Raw genomic sequence first — 17,583 nt, forward strand, 5'->3', positions numbered from 1 at the left:
AACATTGAAGACATTTTATTTGCCTTTGCTGCCTGTTGGTTTCTGGTGAGTGTTCATTTTCTTGTTCATTTTCACACCACTTTCTTTTGAACTTTTAAAACTGTTACTGAATATTGCCTTGTTCTTTCTCACTTTTTTAGCATCACTAGATCTCATTTTCTTTAATTTTTTGTCCTTTTTAAGTTTCTTTGCAGATTTTCCTTTATTGACAGTCTCTTCCCCATGTTTATTTTTGAAGTTCTTCTTTGCATGTGGTTTTCCTTTCTGGTCAATCTGAACATTGTTAAGGAATAATCCTGTGAAACCTAATAAATAAGTGCAGACCAAGCAGGCTTTTCACGTCTTAAATTCGAACTATTTCCTGATCTATGCTACATTAAAGTAAGGAGTGAAACATTCATCAATACCTTCGATCAAAGTTTAATATTCATAAACCATTTTGATAAAGTTCAGGGTTGACTGAAAGGTAATTTAATTAATACTAATGTCCCACACCACTTTAGGATAATTGGTTGTAAGATGCTATAGTAAGAACAAATTTCCAGTTGCCAAGTGCATGGAGTGTATAATAATCCCAATGTTTTTGAACAGCTTAAAATAGAGTTTAATTATACCCAAAGTTTCAAAGAATTTTCATTAATTAAAATGTAAAGGTTAACATATCAATAAGAAGAGGGGCATAACTCCTGTTAGATATGTTGAACAGAAAACTGTTGCACATGCAGTTTAACATAGTACAGAGTGTATTTTATACATGTAATATGGTACGGAGAAATACATAGCCAAACAATATGTTTGAACGAAGAGATGAGTAAAAAGGACAATGTGTGTTGAAAAGAGTCTTGCATGCACAATTTCACCTCAAGTTGCATTGATATCTAAAGTTTCTCAGAAATATCTAGAAATAGACAAATATCAGTACCTCATATATTTTCAACAAGAGGCCCATGGGCCTTAACGGTCACCTGAGTCTATAGTATTTATTTTTGTTGTTGAAATATGTACCAATTTGAGTAAAAAATAGTATAATGTTAACTTAACTTTGTCAGGACCATGAGCTGATCATTCCTAGACCAATTTTAAGTGAGATCGGCCTATTAGAACTTAGTAGCAAAATAGCAGCCATGGCAGCCAAATTGTATTTCTGATTGACCCGAAAAATAACAACACTTTGTCAGGACCATGAGGCGATCATTCCTACCAACTTTCAGTTCAATCGGCCCAGCAGAACTTGACTTTAAGTTTGAAATGTAAAATGTTAACGGACGACGGACGACGACGGACGAAAACGGATAGCAATAGGTCACTTGAGCTAAAGCTCAGGTGACCTAAAAATGGAAGAAAGAAAACTCGCTCAAGGGATTATCTCCAAAATCAAAACTACAAAATGCAACATAGTATAACCATATATTAATGCTAAAGCATGATCAGCAGACAAAAGGATACCCCAGTTTTCTTGGGTAGGCCAGGGTTCTCCTGACTCCTCATCACTCGGATTTCCCGACTCGCCAACTTACTGCCATTTAAATGAGAGGCCAGGCCAACAGCATCAGGGGACTGCAATGACAAGTCATGTATTATCCTCTTGTGTTATGGAGAAGAAATAAAATACAGCATCATAGTTTTATTATATACATGAACATTTCATGTAAAAGTTGGCAACTGAACATGTTCTCTACAATTAACACATATAAGTGTATTTCCTCCACATCAATGATTTTTTTTAATCTTTCTATCATTGATAGAAAACAAAACAGTTAATCTTTTTCTCCATATTGTTTGGTTTGGTTTGCTGACTTACATCAAACTGGATGTAACAGAAGCCCTTTCCCAGTCCAGTTTTGTTATCACGGATGATGCGAACGCTGACAATCTGGCCACAGTCACTGAAGTGCGACCAAATCTGCTCCTCATCTATCCCTGTCACACAAAAACAACATTTACTGGTCATCAGTGACAGGTATCCATATCTCAACATCGTATTTTCATTTATCACCATAGCAACTGCTCCAGCTCACAGTCTGCATTAAATCAATGTGTATTTAAATGTATCTTTTTCCACTGAAAGAATTTATTTAAAATTCAGAAAATAATACAGATATAAGACATATTTTTATAGAATAGATCGTATTCTAAAATGGTTCTGAGGACAACTTTCTAATTTGTAAAATAAGTTTCAAGCATTCTTTGATTCTCTCTGATGAAACCGTCAAATGCACATGATGTAGAGTGGGGTTAAATATGATTTTAATTTTAATGTCATCATTCAAAGCACACTATCATTATTTATTATTGTATTTATATTATTATAAAATTGTTTGTTTACAATGTCAAATCCTTCGATTCTATCCACTTACTGACATCCAGGTTTCCCACGAACACGGAGCAGCGGTGATTATGCTGCAATGTAATTAAGCACAGGTATATAAGCTTGTAGTATACAGGCTCTTCTGATTCATTTGAGATAAAGCACAGTATACAATTGGTCAATCAAAATAATTTCCATCTCTATAACTATGATGCACTGTCTGCCAAATTCTTGTTTTCAAAGCCCTTATAGTAATGACACTAACGACCGGAAAAACAATAGCACTCCCCTGGAACATCACTTTGAATTTTCCTGATGCCAATAAACCATGGTAGTGACCCAAATTCTGAAAAGCCCACAAAACAGACCTCAAATCATCTGGTGCAGTGTTTTGTTTTCTTTGTGGTTTTAGCTTCTATAAATTAGAATGATAACAATCATACTGTGTTTAGAGTTGATTATTTGTTATTATACTGTCACAGCTCCACATCACCAGTAAAATTTAATTTGTGACAGTATAATAATGAAATATCACCACAAATCTCAACACACTGCATGGTTATCCCCTAATCCCCCTATTATATACTCAATTCAGTTTCTCAATCATTGATAAAGGGGGCTTAATAATCCCTGATTCTTGCCTCATTTTAATCAAAACCAGAACACTGTACTTTAAAATTACATTTATAATAGGAGAATCCATTTTAAGAAAATCATAACTCCACCCCCCACCCCCCTTCTTTTCTACGCTCTTGTATCATTCTTACCTCTTTACTCTTAGATGCCAGATCCACTCTGATATGGCGACCCTCTACCTCTCTCCCATTTCTAAGATAACAAAAGAATATGGTACATATACAATACTATTTTTTCATCAATGTTCCCTTCAACAATGTAATTAACAAACATTAATTCAGTTATGAAACATGAAAAGATTGTTCCATAAAGCTTATGATGAACCCTTTTTTCATTTCAAAATTAAGTTTATTATGAAAATTAAGATTTTAATCTGTACCCAAAATTGATTGTATATTACAAACATATTTTACTTGATGCCTCATCTTTTAATGTGTAATGTTAAAACATTAATGTGGAATGTAATGTAAGATGAATGTGGAATGTAGTGTAAGATGAATGTGGAGTGTAGTGTAAGATGATTGTGAAGTGTAGTGTAAGATGAATGTGGAGTGCAGTATAAGATGAATGTGGAGTGTAGTGTAAGATGAATGTGGAATGTAGTGTAAGATGAATTTGGTGTGTAGTATAAGATGAATCTGGAGTGAAGTGTAAGATGAATCTGGAATGAAGTGCAAGATGAATCTGGAGTGAAGTGTAAGTTGAATGTGGAATGTGGTGTAAGATGAATGTGGAATGAAGCGAAGATAAATGTGGAGTGAAGTGTAAGAGAATGTGGAGTGTAGTGCAAGATGAATGTGGAATGTAGTGTACGATGAATCTGGAGTGTAGTATAAGATGAATGTGAAGTGTAGTGTAAGATGAATGTGGAATGTAGTGTAAGATGAATGTATAGTGTAGTGTAAGATGAATGTGGAATGTAGTGTAAGATGAATTCAGAGTGTAGTGTAAGATGAATGTATAGTGTAGTGTAAGATGAATGTGGAGTGTAGTATAAGACGAATGTATAGTGTAGTGTAAGATGAATGTGGAGTGCAGTGTAAGATGAATGTGGTGTGAAGTATAAGATGAATGTGGAGTGAAGTGTAAGATGAATGTGGAGTGTAGTATAAGATGAATGTGGAGTGTAGTGTAAGATGAATGTGGAGTGTAGTGTAAGATGAATGCGGAGTGTAGTATAAGATGAATGTGGAGTGTAGTGTAAGATGAATGTGGAGTGTAGTATAAGATGAAAGTGGAGTGTATTGTAAGATGAAAGTGGAGTGCAGTGTAAGATGAATGTGGAATGTAGTGTAAGATGAATGTGGAGTGCAGGATAAGATGAATTTGGAGTGAAGTGCAAGATTAATGTGGAATGTAGTGTAAGATAAATGTGGAATGTAGTGTAAGATAAATGTGGAGTGTAGTTTAAGATGAATGTTGAGTGTAGTGTAAGATGAATCTGGAGTGAAGTGTAAAATGAATGAGGAGTGTAGCATAAGATGAATGTGGAGTGCAGTGTAAGATAAATGTGGAGTGTAACTTTACATTACATGAGCGAGGGAAATCAAGTGGTATGCCCGAAGAACACAAATCCTCCTTTTGGGAATGCATTTCGAATTACCCTTCTCATACACAACTTTACACCGATGGTTCCAAAGAAGGTGAGAAAGTGGCAGCAGCCTGCTGTACTGCTAATACTTGCACTTCAGTCCGACTACCAGACGGCGCCTCCATCTTTTCTGCTGAAGCATGCGCCATTGGTTTGGCCCTCGACCATATCGATGAACACCGCATTAAAAAGGCAATTATTTGTTCAGACTCTCTATCTGTCCTACAGAGTTTACAGTTACGAGATCCTAAAAACACACTCGTACAAAACCTTGCTCTTCGAATATCTCGTATATTAAAAAAGTCTAAAATAACTTTACTATGGATTCCGAGCCATGTCGGAATAAAAGGCAACGAATTTGCTGACAGGGAAGCAAAAAATGCATTGAATCTCGAACAAACAAATATCAAACTACCATACACAGATTTTAAACCTACTATTCGTACAGCCATTCAAAATGAATGGCAGAAACGCTGGTCTCTGGAGACCAACAACAAACTTTTTAAGATACAACCGAAACTTAAAACATCTATTCCCAGTCGGAAAGATCGTAGAGAGGAAGTTGTCCTCGCTCGGCTCCGCACTGGGCACACATATCCTACTCATTCGTACCTTTTAAAACGAGAAGATATACCTTCATGCCACGCATGTGACACTCCATTTACAGTGGAACATTCGTGATAACTACTTTCGAGTTCCGGATATGAAAACACTTTTCAGTTCCGTGGATTCGAAGGCATTATTTAACTATTTGAAAGACATCGGTCTATTTTATAGACTCTGATGTCTTTTAACCCACTTAACCCTTTTTGACATTATATATATATCACATATTCCATATCATCTATTCGTTATCTCTTTTATTACTTTAACCCCCTTTTTTATTTTTTATTATCTACACATACAATGCGGATGCTTTTAAAATGAACCATTTTATCTGATTTTATCTTCGCTACTCACATGTTTGTTAAAAAAATAAAATAAATAAATCACCATGGCCCTAAATGACCACAGCTGTCGATGGGCCGTTAAACATAAACAAACAAACAAAAGGAGTGTAGTGTAAGATGAATGTGGATTGTAGTGTAAGATGAATGTGGAGTGTATAATAAGATGAATGTAGATTGCAGCGCAAGATGAATATGGAATATATTATAAATTGTCTAAGAGAGTGATAAAGAAAGACATGTTGGATTGGAACTTACAACTTCAGAGCTTTCTGTGCAGACTTTTCTTCTTCAAAACAAACGAATCCGACAATAGTTGGTCTTTCAGGATGAAAATCTTTTCTGAAATAATGAAATGTGACATTAGCTTTTTTATTGGTATGGTTACGTAGTTATCACAACTAGAACACTGACAGGTCAGCATTACTGTAAAGTTGATTTATTGACAGGATTTCCTATCTTCACAATGGCAAAGCTCATATAACAGTTTCAACAATATGAAGTTTATTTACAACAACTATGAAACAAGTGTATGCAACTCATATCAATCTCTCATTTCGCTATTCACTGTGTCACCAGACCACCCCAGTTTCAACAGATGAAGGGGCCGGCTCACTCAAGTATCATTTTTAAGTACTATTTCACTAACGTTACCTACACATAGTAGACTTGACACCCAATTATTTCACATATTACCACAGAATGTCAGCGAGTACCCGATAGAGTACATACATACTAAATAGCAAGTAGGTGCATCTGTCTAGTTTATTACCAAAGTTTGTTATAGAGATTGCTGAAATCTTAACAAATAGGCATAGAATCCTCTAATATCAATCTTAACCTGAGCAAAAGTCTGACCTATTATTCACTGCCCCACCAAATCAATAGGGGATTACATTCTACGATGAACAGCACAGATGTGGAAGGAATTTGTGGACAGATGACTCGATGTGTGCCCTAATTATTATTATATTTTTTTAATGATTGTATTGTTAAATGAAATATTAAGAACATATAATTTTGAATCAATCAGATGCTTCAGTAATATTAACAGTACCTGTTCTGTGTCTTCCCATTACTTACTTGATAGAGATTACTTTTTTTGGAATCCTGGGATCTTTTGTTGGCTGAAATAACAATAAGAAAATATATATCAATAAACTGCCAATCCTTTTTTAAGTGGATGCAATGGTATAATGTACTTACCGGTATGTTGACACAGGTTTAATATGCTGTTAATTATATATCAACAAGGTTGATTCACTTGTTTAAAAATCAAGCTGAAAAGACTAGAGAAACCAGAAAATGTTATATGGCCATTCAAAAACTTAGCTAGGAGTTGTTTCTTTTTCTATTGATACGAATGTTTGTGAACCAAATTCAGAAATAGAGCCAACAGCCATTATTATAGAGTTACATACTTACAGGACATCTAAATCTCACACTAACAATCTTCCCACATGTCTTAAAAAGCTTCATCAGGTCCTGAAACAAAATAATATGCATCCTGAATCTTTCATGAGTTTTAGTTTCATTTGAGATTTGAATTTTTTCTATTTTGTTTGTGAGCCCTTGGTAAGTTAATAATTTTCATACTAATTATATAATTTAAGATAACTTATTTCGTTACACCACCAAATCTTTGTAAATACTAATACAGTGATAAAAGATGTTTAAAAAAATCAATTATAAAGAGATGTTACACCACATAACATTACAATTAATGTATGACAAAATAACGTATTGGCGAATTTTCTGAATTGTCGACAGGAGAGTTCTTATGGCAGTAAGAATACAACACACAAATAGTTTACAAGGGACAAAGTTCAACTGTTACTACTTGTTATGAGAAATGACTGCTTACAATAATTTACTTGTAATAGGCCAATAAATAAGGTTAAGCACATTACTTTTTATCTGATTTAGATGAGGTTCAAACTGGGATCTAACTTGATTTTGATTGTTGCCATGCAGTGATGGGGAAAACCACAAGGTTAAGTACACCATATATTTATTAGATTTAGATGAGGTTCATATAGGGTATTGGACTAAACTTTGTAACTAAGTAGAGAGTTTTACATCATCATGGTCACAACCAAAATATTTTTCAATTCTCTTACATATATTTATAACTTCAGGATTATCCATGTATAGAAATAGCTTCAGTACTGAATCAGAATCATCTCATTGTGTGTATATTCAATCAAAAGAACTTTGACCAAAAATTTAGTTCCCGACAATCATTTTCAATGTATTTAACTCCAGGTCTGTTCATTGAGGTCATGTTTGATAAAACCAAAGTCAAGAAAATCTTATTCAGTCTTTCTTATAACAGATAATTATGCACCCTTTTGTCAGCAAACTAAGGACTGTATCAGTAGCTATAGGCATGCTATATTGTTGTTCTCTGGTATTGTATTATAAGGACAAAGAGGAAACCTTTTTCTGTAGTGACACAGGCCAATTCCCCACAAAAACTGTTTTTGAGTCATTTGTTTCATCTCTGATTCTTATTTTCCTGTTTTTCCTTTGTGTATCTCTTGGATTCTTGGTGTTTTCTGTTTCCTCTTTAATTTTTGTTTCTTCTTTTGAGACGCTTTTCCCTTTCGTTTTGTCTGTCTTTTTCTTTCTTCAGAACAAATGAAAACAAAATTGAAATAACAAAACATTGTATTTTCTTGTGTATATTTCTCGGTAAGACATAGTACCTTTGTTGCATTAAATTCATTTATTAATATGACTGAACTACCTACATACAACTTCAACCAGCACTTTGAAATAAATTTGGCACATATTACTCATCTTTATTTTGTAATTAAGTAATAAATCTTTTACCATATTTTTACACAGGGTGAATATGTATTGTAAAATTCAGAATTTACTTTTTCTGAAAGGTTTCATGGACAATGCCAGGTGAGGCTTGATATCCCTCTACATCGTCAGACGAATCATTTTCCAAGGTGGCTTTAGATTTTGTCCTTTGATTATTCTGTGCTGCATTCTGAAAAAAATGCCACCATTAAAAAAACCCTTTACAGTTATAATGTTTATGATGAATCAATGTACATGTATTCACTTGTCAGATACTGGGTTTGAATTAATGTATTTGAATACTACTTCCTTTAGTGAGGGATTTAATTTGAATGCATTTGTGAATCCAAATACTGAACATTTTCAGGAGGAAACAATGCCTGGATAGATCACCAGGCTTTTATCCATATATTTCAAATTAACAATAAGTAATTCACAAGATGAAAAAGTTGAGTTAGATAATTTTGAAATATTATGAATGTGTATATTCCGTTAATAGGTACAGTCCAAATGTCATCCCACTTAGCATCACGACTAGAAACTGTTTTTTATAACTTTGATCCTGTTGGTCTTGAAAATGAGTAAAGGTCTCTTATGTATGCCCAAATTTAACAGTACTTAAACATAGCAAACTAGAGGCTTAATATCATCACTCTAAGAATCGCAGTTCTTAAGAAGTTACTAGGGGTGATCTCTGTGATCTTGAAAGTGGGTCAACCCAAGGTCATTCAGTTGAACAAAAAAGTTCTTCATACTAGCAAGCTACATACCAACTGTCATGATTCAAGGTCTTAAAAGAGACTGAAAATGTGTAGAGTCGATAACAATGCTCTGCATAAACCACAACATAGATAATACCTCTGGACTAAACAGAGATGCCAACTTGGCTTTCACTTTGGTCTTTTTTCCTCCATCTGTGTTTTTCTGTGAATGTTGAACAATAACATCTGTCAGAGCACCTGGTTTATATTTCCCATCCATGGCAACAGATCTCTGTATGGAAAGAAACATGCAGCATTGTAAAGGATACAGAATTCTTTTAAAGTGTACATGTATGCACACACTGATCAGAACTTTTTCTTACACATTCAGACTAGTACCTGGTATGTATACTTCAGAATATTTTAACAATTAGGTTATAACTAGCATATTATCCAAGTGATTTTTGGGACAGATATATTTTTTTAGTCTTTATAATGCTTTTCTAAGTCACGGACTCGTCCATATTTTGAAAACCCAGTTCAGGACTCAATTTGAAAAATCCTAGAAAAAAACCATCATAGAAGCTTTTACTACTGTCAATACATAACCCTGATTGTTTTTCTCTTTTTTTTCTAACCAATTCAAGGTGCATTCAATCTACCAGAACACCCAAAAATACTGTATGAGTCACAAGGTGACATTGCCTAAAGTTTCAACTTGAACACTGGGTACAGGTAATCATCTTGTGAAGCATCAGGAATCAACAAAATGTAGATTGTAAGATACCATGCTGATTGCTTGGATACCAAAAACAGTTGTATTTTGCTTTTGGTGTGGTCAACCAAGGGACTTAACTCTTCGTGTTTGCCAGTAAATACACAGGCAATTTTAGTAGTACAAATATGTAGTATATTTGGTGAAATTCTAACATAATGTACAGTTAACAGTTTAGTTGATATAGCAATGTTAAAGTGATGAATTACAGTAACATATCAGATTAAGATTCAAACGTGGGACCTCCAAACTTTGAAAGTGATCAATCTTTAAATACAAAGTGATTTGAAACAACTTGAATTGGTTGTATGTATGTGATGGATCCATATTTTTACAGTTAATCTTCCATCCTTTTTCAGTGATTGCATTAACCCTGTTTTTGTATGAATTAAAAAACAAAAAACATGTCTTAGAAGCTTAAAGGACAATTATTATTTTAAAATTTTGTTCCTACGCCAGCAAATAACACAGACCACGAGTGTAAACACGATGCAACTTTAATGTAGAGGCGGAAAAGAGAGCGCATTACATAATAATAGAACCAAAGCCGGATCGCCGAATCCGGAATACTAATAACTGGCGTGATCCTTTTTTTATTTTTTTTATTTTACTTAAAGGATTAGTTTCATTGGCATTGAAACAGATTCAAAGTTACACATCCGGAATACTAATAACTGGCGCTATTATAACCGTTTGCCTGGAACTCAACTTTTCAAAATGCAAACACCATCAACGTTTTTGTTCAAGTTGCATTCCAGGTTCGAAGACCTGTTTCAGGTATCCCTTTTATTGTACATCAAAGGCTTTGACTCTTTTCTATGTTCAATCGGGACGTGCATGTTAACACTGACAAGGATTTCAAAAACGTAATATGAATCTTATAACTCTACATGAATATTCTACCAAATGAGCTAAATTATAGAGCTGGAGAATGGCAATTCAAAGGAATTCAGACTATTTTGAATAGAATAAAAAAACTTGTGAATTCATACAGCAATATTGGGCATGAGTACTTTATAATTATCAGGTTGGGGGAAACCATCAACTTGCGTATAATATGCAAACTCGCCTATTTTACGCCAGTTGGAGTATGGATTTGTTACTAAAAATAACCCAAATCGCTTTAACAGTAACTTTTGCAAGATATTATTAAAATCACATTAATTTACGACAAGGTAAATAATATTTTGCTAAAAGATGTTTACTGAAAGCGTTGGTTACTTAGAAACTTGATGTAACTTTACCGGAAGGTATTGCATCTAATTTTGGTACTCTCCCACATGCAAATAAAGTTTATTTTTGCATTAGTATTATGTTTCATGACTGAATAAATGCGACAATTTGAAAAAGTTAAGAATAAAGTGATTTTGGCTATTTTTAGTAACAAATCCATACCCCTATTGGCGTATAATAGGCGAGTTTGCGTATTATTCGCAAGTTAGTGGTTTTCCGCAACCTGATTATATATCATTTACATTGTACATTTACATTGTATATGTCGTAGTTACCAATGGCATGAAACGACATTATTAATATCGAGTGAGTGTCTCCAGTCCTTCCTTTTTTCAAATGTAGGAATGATGTTCATTAATTGGGGCATTGGGTTTTTTAGATACCTAATTACCAGTATGATGATTCTGAATGGAGGCTCTACAGTCCTCAGTAACTGTCACTGTGTTCAGTTTTACTTCATCTAACACTGTATGTTGTTGTTAATCTGCTTCTACACTGTTCTATACTATCCATGTTTCAATGCCGTAAACTGCAGGATAAATCTTGAAGTATAATTACTAAAATATATCAGCTGAAAAACATCACACTTTTTTAGAATGCATGTTCGATTTGTTCAGGGATTATACATGTAAAGGGATCACGATGGATTTGTTCACAGTCGTGACGTAAAATTATAAGCATAACATATATATGATACATTTCCTTATTTCCTCATACCTGGTCTATGTACGTACCGATAGTTAAATCTTCTAGGTCTTTTTCACATGTGGATTTCACATCAATCTGCCAAGCACATGTCACAGGAAAACAAATTGAAGCGACACCTGTCGGCCAAAATTGGGTTATTCATTACCCGGATGTAAACTTCTCCAAAATGGCGTTGGTGACAGGAAAGATTGAAAAGGTGTAAATTTTGTTTCCTGTGAGGTGTACAGGTATGCATTTTCATATTTCACATATCTAGCAATACATTTTTCTGTTCACAAACAGTTTTGTTTGCTCAAAGTGTATCAAAAATGGTCTGATCTCGCGTTTACCTGAAAGGTGACACTCCGGGGTGTGTGGATGGTCCGCATTCCAGTGTCATCTTTAGGAATGTTACTTGACTCATATTGCTAACTGTATCCCTCAAATCGTCTACGTGTATATAAACCATACATACATTTGACCGTTATCTTACCATCTTTTACTTATAGCATCATTTCAATATCGCCTGTACTTGTGTACGTGTATTAGAATCTCGGCTCACCTGTTTGACCTAGATATACTTTCTAACGATTGAGTCGGCACAGATTTGTTTACGGTATTTTGTGTATTCAATGTTTTGCCAAAATGCAGTATTGATGACAAGATTGAATGCATCTATAGGCAAACCTTATAAGTATACTTTCAGCTATTTTTTCCAATCCCACTAAATTGCGTTTTACTTGTATTTTATTAACAAATTTAACATATAAAATTGTTGGTTTAAAGGCAGACACAAAACATTTAGTAATCTTTTAAATCTTATTTTTTTTACTGTCCTTTACTTATAATTTATAACCCAACGTAATAGAGCAGGAATGATAATGCTGGTGTAATTTAAGACCCTCCTGGTGTAGTATCCCAAATCATCAAGTCAAAATATTATTTAACTTTTATCTCCATCTATAGTCAACCAAGACCTTTAAATAAAGACTCATTCTTACAACATGTGAGAAATGAGAAAACAAAGCTCTTTTAGATCCAATGTATGTTCTGGATATATAAAAAAATAAGTTGCTCTCACCAACTGGTTTTCCTATCCAACTGTAGTCAACTGGCCCTTTATATATAAATATAATCAGACTACTATGGTACATGGAAAAAAAAAACACAACATTTTAGATATCGTGGGGCAGCTACATCTTTTTATTGACTTGCCTTTGAATGCTTGCTTCAATATAGTTTTGGAGTAATTTATTTCAAAGTAACAAATTCGGACACACTTAGTTCCCAATACTAGTAAAAGTAATCTGTTAACAATTTATTGAGGCTAGGTATCAAATTTATATTGGAATTTGAACAGATGATTAATTATTTGGCTGATTTATATATATATATATGATGTGTTTTGTTGACATGATTTTCATTCTGTTTTTGAAATTTGTTAAAAAGTCAAATATGTACATTGATAACAGACAGCAATGTTCACAATTTTTCAAATGCTGTGTCTTTTGCAGTTACCAGTACATGTACTAATAATTTAATAGAGGTTAAACTTATCATTATGTTTGGGAATATGGAAGGTGTGGTTTTCGTGTCATCTGACACGTCATGGTTCTTACCCTTAATCAAATTCTAAGGGTAGAATTTCTGTGCCCTAACCTATGTATACTTCATCAAGTACCGTGGTAATGGTCAAATTTAGCGAAGTACTTTAATATACTCTGGCCTTCCATGCAGATAGTCAGGGTTCAGAGCCATATTGGGTTCGTTGTGGCATGGAATGTTCAGGTGAAGTTCTCATTTTGGTTCCTATTGAAATGATCTTTTCGGGCCTCATACATCTTTTTAATGTATATATTCCTATCACATAAATATATCACACATTGTGCATATATATACAAGTAAATAAATAATATTTATATATTAATAATTTAATTTGTTTACTTTCGTATGCTGATATGGTTTATATATATGCATTTAGATAATTCAATGGTAAGCGATTGTATATTTTTGGTTTGTGTTTTAAAAGGCATGTCTATTTTACATATGTTTTGACTCTCTGAAATTGCTAAAATGTCAAAGGTCAACTGGAAAACCCTGGCTTTAAATATTGCACAAATGTCAGGTCATCGCTGAGAAATGGAGGCAATCAAACTCCATAGAGTGGTTTAGGTATAAGAATACCTAGAAAGAGTTCCTTGTTTCAGGATGTGAAGGTACTGAAAACTCTTTTCATCAGTTAAGTGACTTCATTTCTGAATTAATTCAAGTACAATATCTTTTTGTATGCCTTAAACCAGATTGTCTTTAACAAGGTCGGGTTATGATTTAAAGAAAACTTTTTTTGCAACTTCATGATCAGTTCTGATTTAATTAAGATCTTCATGTAATGTAAATATATGAGAAAACCTCCAACGAGTTGTGTTTGAAGATGTACCATTTGCAGAAACCTCTCTTTTTCATGTTGAAAGAAATGTGTTCCTAATATGTTGAAAATGAGTATGATAAATCTTAATTCTAATGTGGCATATAATTAGATAATTAATACTAATGAGGTAGGGAAATTCCTGGAATTTGAAAGCATCGGGCCATTTTCAGCAATTTTTAGTCAAGATCAAAACTAAGAGGGGTTATTGTATGTAAAATTAAAAGAAAATTAGAACATGGATGGGTCAATTTCAATATGGAGGGGTCAATGACCCCATGGACCCTCCAGGATTATCCTGAATTTTATTGAGGAATGTCTATTGCTGAAATCTAGACAAATGCTTAAGATAGCTAAAGACATGCTACAGGTTGCAAAAATGAGGCTACTAAAAATGTAAATATGATGGGCCTTGTTATTTCAGGTCACTAGATTGATTCCCTTAGTGAAAATTTTATTCCAACCAAGAGAAGTGCTGCCTTGCTGTCAGCCTTTTGGTTGCCTGCATTGAGCAGGCCTTGTGTGTCCACTTGTTGTTCTTGGCTACTTTCTGTATTTGCATATTATAACTATAACTAAGGCAGTGTTCCCATTCATGCAGAAATGTGCATGATTCGCGCATATTTTAAATAAATCACTTACAGATTTTGTGTGCCTTATTTGACCTGCACGCGCAGAAATTTGTGTTTCTCGCATTCAAAATATTCTCAAAACAATTTTATATTCCACCTGGACGAAATGTTATTTACAAAAGGTGATAAAACTAGTCGAAGTCAAAAACGAAAGTTGTGAGATTTTCTCGGCAGGTAGTCTTGCTCATGAAAATGCTTTAATATGTAACTCGTTATGGTCCACTCGCTTGGATGGTGAAGCGCTTCGACGACCCAGAAGAATATACACAAACAAATTTTGAAGCAAACCACGCTAGCATGCTGCCCTGCCCCCATTGCATGATCGTAAGAGACGAATGCTTTCTATACAACTTTCTTCTTCCTAATGTCTCCCTTGCCAATGTACATGTACTCCCAAAATCTGCTGGTATACCCCCATTTTGCAAACTTTAGGGTACCGAAACCCCCAGATAGAAAAATGACTGGGAACACTGCTAAGGCATTTTGTGACATTTTCATTTTTTTTTAATTCCCATCAACAATTCACTGAAAACAGTTTATTTGTATAAACATTTACAGATTGGAAACCTATTAATAAATTAATTTCGGCACAATTCGAAATACTGGTACATATATTATGTTTAGAAATGTTGCTTTTGTATATATATGTATTTGCATGAAGCAGATAAATAATTTTTGGGATTTTTTTTTTTTTAACTTACTAAAAAAACCTGTGTGCACTATTATTAGATATTTGCTACATGCATGATCTATATTGGATATAATTCAGCATTGCCTAGCTATCACTTTGTGAATTTATTAACATTGGAATTTGCACTAAAAAAAAAAGTTCTTTCCTAACTACATTAACAGCACCTTGTTTTCTTGCCTTATGATGGCCAGTATTATCTGTAAAGATAACACCCTGGCACTAAATGGTCAGGAAGAGGCATGCAGTTATGCTGACTTATTTATATTTTACCCTTCCAAGATTGCAGTTTATCACCTAACACAGTTCCCAGCTGAGTCATATTTCATGGTTGGTATCAAATTCGTTTTCCTCAAAGAAGATATTTGATGTGCCTGGATAGTTTAACCTAACAATTCCTAAAGCGTTATCTTTTCCATCCATGGTTCAGTGATATCCCTAGAAAAAAGCCTTATAACAGAGAATACACCTAGATATTGTTTGGAGCACCAACTGTTGTCCTTATCAGCTGGCCTAGGCACTTATTGTAGAGTAATTACTGTGCATCTGCTATCTTTCATGGAGTAGTATAGCTTGGGCAGTTTGGAGGCTGAGGCAGGGACTGAAGTATATACATTTATATGTCTGTATCATCCTTGGCTGGCTGTATGGATTACTACCCAGGCCTGTTACTGGAATTAGTGGGATATTAGTGAGGAAAGCAGGAAGAGTCAGTATGAGGTAATTCCAGAACGATTTGCAGCATCGACAATAGACTCATCACTTTGTATTGGTGCCTAAGAGCCTGGGCTTGTTTGGTAGGACACTGACATTCTGCATTATCTTGTGAAGCTGTCTCAGTTCTGTTGCTAAAACTTGTGTGTTTGATTTTGCTATTCCCTGAAACAATGTAAGTTGATTTTTATTCATGCTAACTATACATGTATTGATGATCAGACAAACTGATGAATTAATCATTTGAATTTTTGAGTGATTTTTATGTAAATTGAACTAAATCACAATTATTGGAGATTAAAAACTTGAAAAATTAGCCTAATTTATATGTGGAGCCCTACTATTCCATGTAGTATAAATTGTTGGGCAGTATGTAAACAACCTTGTGTTGGTCAATGAGTTTGGCTTGTGACCAGGCCTGGGTCCCTGGAGTTGTCTTGCTGTTGGATAGATTGTCCATCATGGTCATAAGAAGACTTTAGGAGAATGTATTGCTGGTTTTGATTTATGTTAATGTGTATAATAATATAATAGAAAAAATAGAGGGAAGTGGAAAGGAACATTAACATATGGGCAGTTCAAATCTAAAAAGCTTAATGACTACATTAAATTGAGTAAAACTGTCTTCCAGGAAACAATAAAAAAGACCCTATATTGAGAAGATGGGTCTGAGACCATGTCTATTTCTGAAGCATATGGAGGTGCTATTAAACCAAGTCCAGCTTGACATTTTTTCCAGACAAAAAATCTCAATATTTTTTTCACCCAAAAAATACCTGCACACTTTACACGAGTGTGCACAATATGCGAATATTAACGGTAGTTGTGACAGCAGTTAGATTATTGGTATGGCCATTTCTTGAAAATCACAGAAAATCAGTTGGAAGCTAAGAAGTATTGTAGATTACATATCTAACCCCCTGGACTGGAGGGTTATAACTCGCTCAACAGCAAATTTGGGCGGAAAAAACATGGATGTAGTGAAGTTGACAACTCTTTATACAAATAATGTGTAGAAAACATGGAGCAGAGATATGCTCTCAATATTTATATATAAATGTATTAAAATTTATGGCTGCTAGTTATAATTATCACATATGACAATGCCTTTCAAAAGATTTATTTGTAAAACTTTCCACACATTGTGACTAAGGATGAATCAGATTGTTCTTTGAATTAAAAGAATTATTTCGGTAGATACCACGCTACCAGTGATATAGAACACATTCATCCGTTCAGTTGAGCACGCTTATACATTATAGTTCAGTATTATACTGAATGTGACACAGCTGCTTGTTTGTAAACTGATACTCCTACAGTTAGTGCCTACTATCTACACATAATCTGCATGTTTATCTCAGGCAATTAGGAAAGCAATAAACTTGTTAATTTATATTGCATTAGCTGTAAGTTATTGCCAGTTTCCCACAACTGA

The 17,583-nt window shown here is 34.1% G+C and overlaps 2 protein-coding genes across 4 annotated transcripts in view; one reads left to right on the top strand and one right to left on the bottom strand.

Moving 5' to 3' along the window:
• LOC110466353 (RNA-binding protein 34-like) lies at nt 1-11,841 on the bottom strand. The gene is made up of 12 exons (XM_021522796.1): nt 11,720-11,841; nt 9,152-9,286; nt 8,365-8,483; nt 7,922-8,111; nt 6,908-6,967; nt 6,566-6,609; nt 5,741-5,824; nt 3,076-3,136; nt 2,358-2,400; nt 1,802-1,920; nt 1,447-1,557; nt 1-273 (listed from the first exon to the last, which is right to left on the bottom strand). The coding sequence occupies exons 2-12, from the start codon at nt 9,272-9,274 to the stop codon at nt 16-18; spliced, it is 1,212 nt and encodes a 403-aa protein (XP_021378471.1). The 5' UTR covers nt 9,275-9,286; nt 11,720-11,841; the 3' UTR covers nt 1-15.
• LOC110466349 (serine/threonine-protein kinase PAK mbt-like) overlaps nt 11,835-17,583 on the top strand; it is a 22,832-nt gene continuing 17,083 nt past the window's right edge. For 2 of the 3 annotated variants that reach the window (XM_021522790.1, XM_021522792.1), the window contains exon 1: nt 11,835-11,937. The gene's annotated coding sequence lies outside the window, so the exon portion shown is untranslated. The remainder of the gene's footprint in view (nt 11,938-17,583) is intronic. The other variant, XM_021522791.1, reaches the window with a different exon arrangement.

This window comes from Mizuhopecten yessoensis, unplaced genomic scaffold (genome assembly GCF_002113885.1).
Source record: "Mizuhopecten yessoensis strain PY_sf001 unplaced genomic scaffold, ASM211388v2 scaffold11131, whole genome shotgun sequence".
Taxonomy (NCBI): Eukaryota; Metazoa; Mollusca; class Bivalvia; order Pectinida; family Pectinidae; genus Mizuhopecten; species Mizuhopecten yessoensis.

What these genes read in the sequence shown, in the direction of transcription:
- LOC110466353 (XM_021522796.1), bottom strand. Translation starts at nt 9,274, where the DNA reads ATGGATGGGAAATATAAACCAGGTGCTCTGACAGATGTTATTGTTCAA. An exon ending in CATCTCTGTTTAGTCCAGAG is followed by an intron (nt 8,484 to 9,151) that starts GTATTATCTATG and finishes CATTTTTTTCAG; the next exon opens with AATGCAGCACAGAATAATCA. An exon ending in AAAAAAGTAATCTCTATCAA is followed by an intron (nt 5,825 to 6,565) that starts GTAAGTAATGGG and finishes TCATTATTTCAG; the next exon opens with AAAAGATTTTCATCCTGAAA.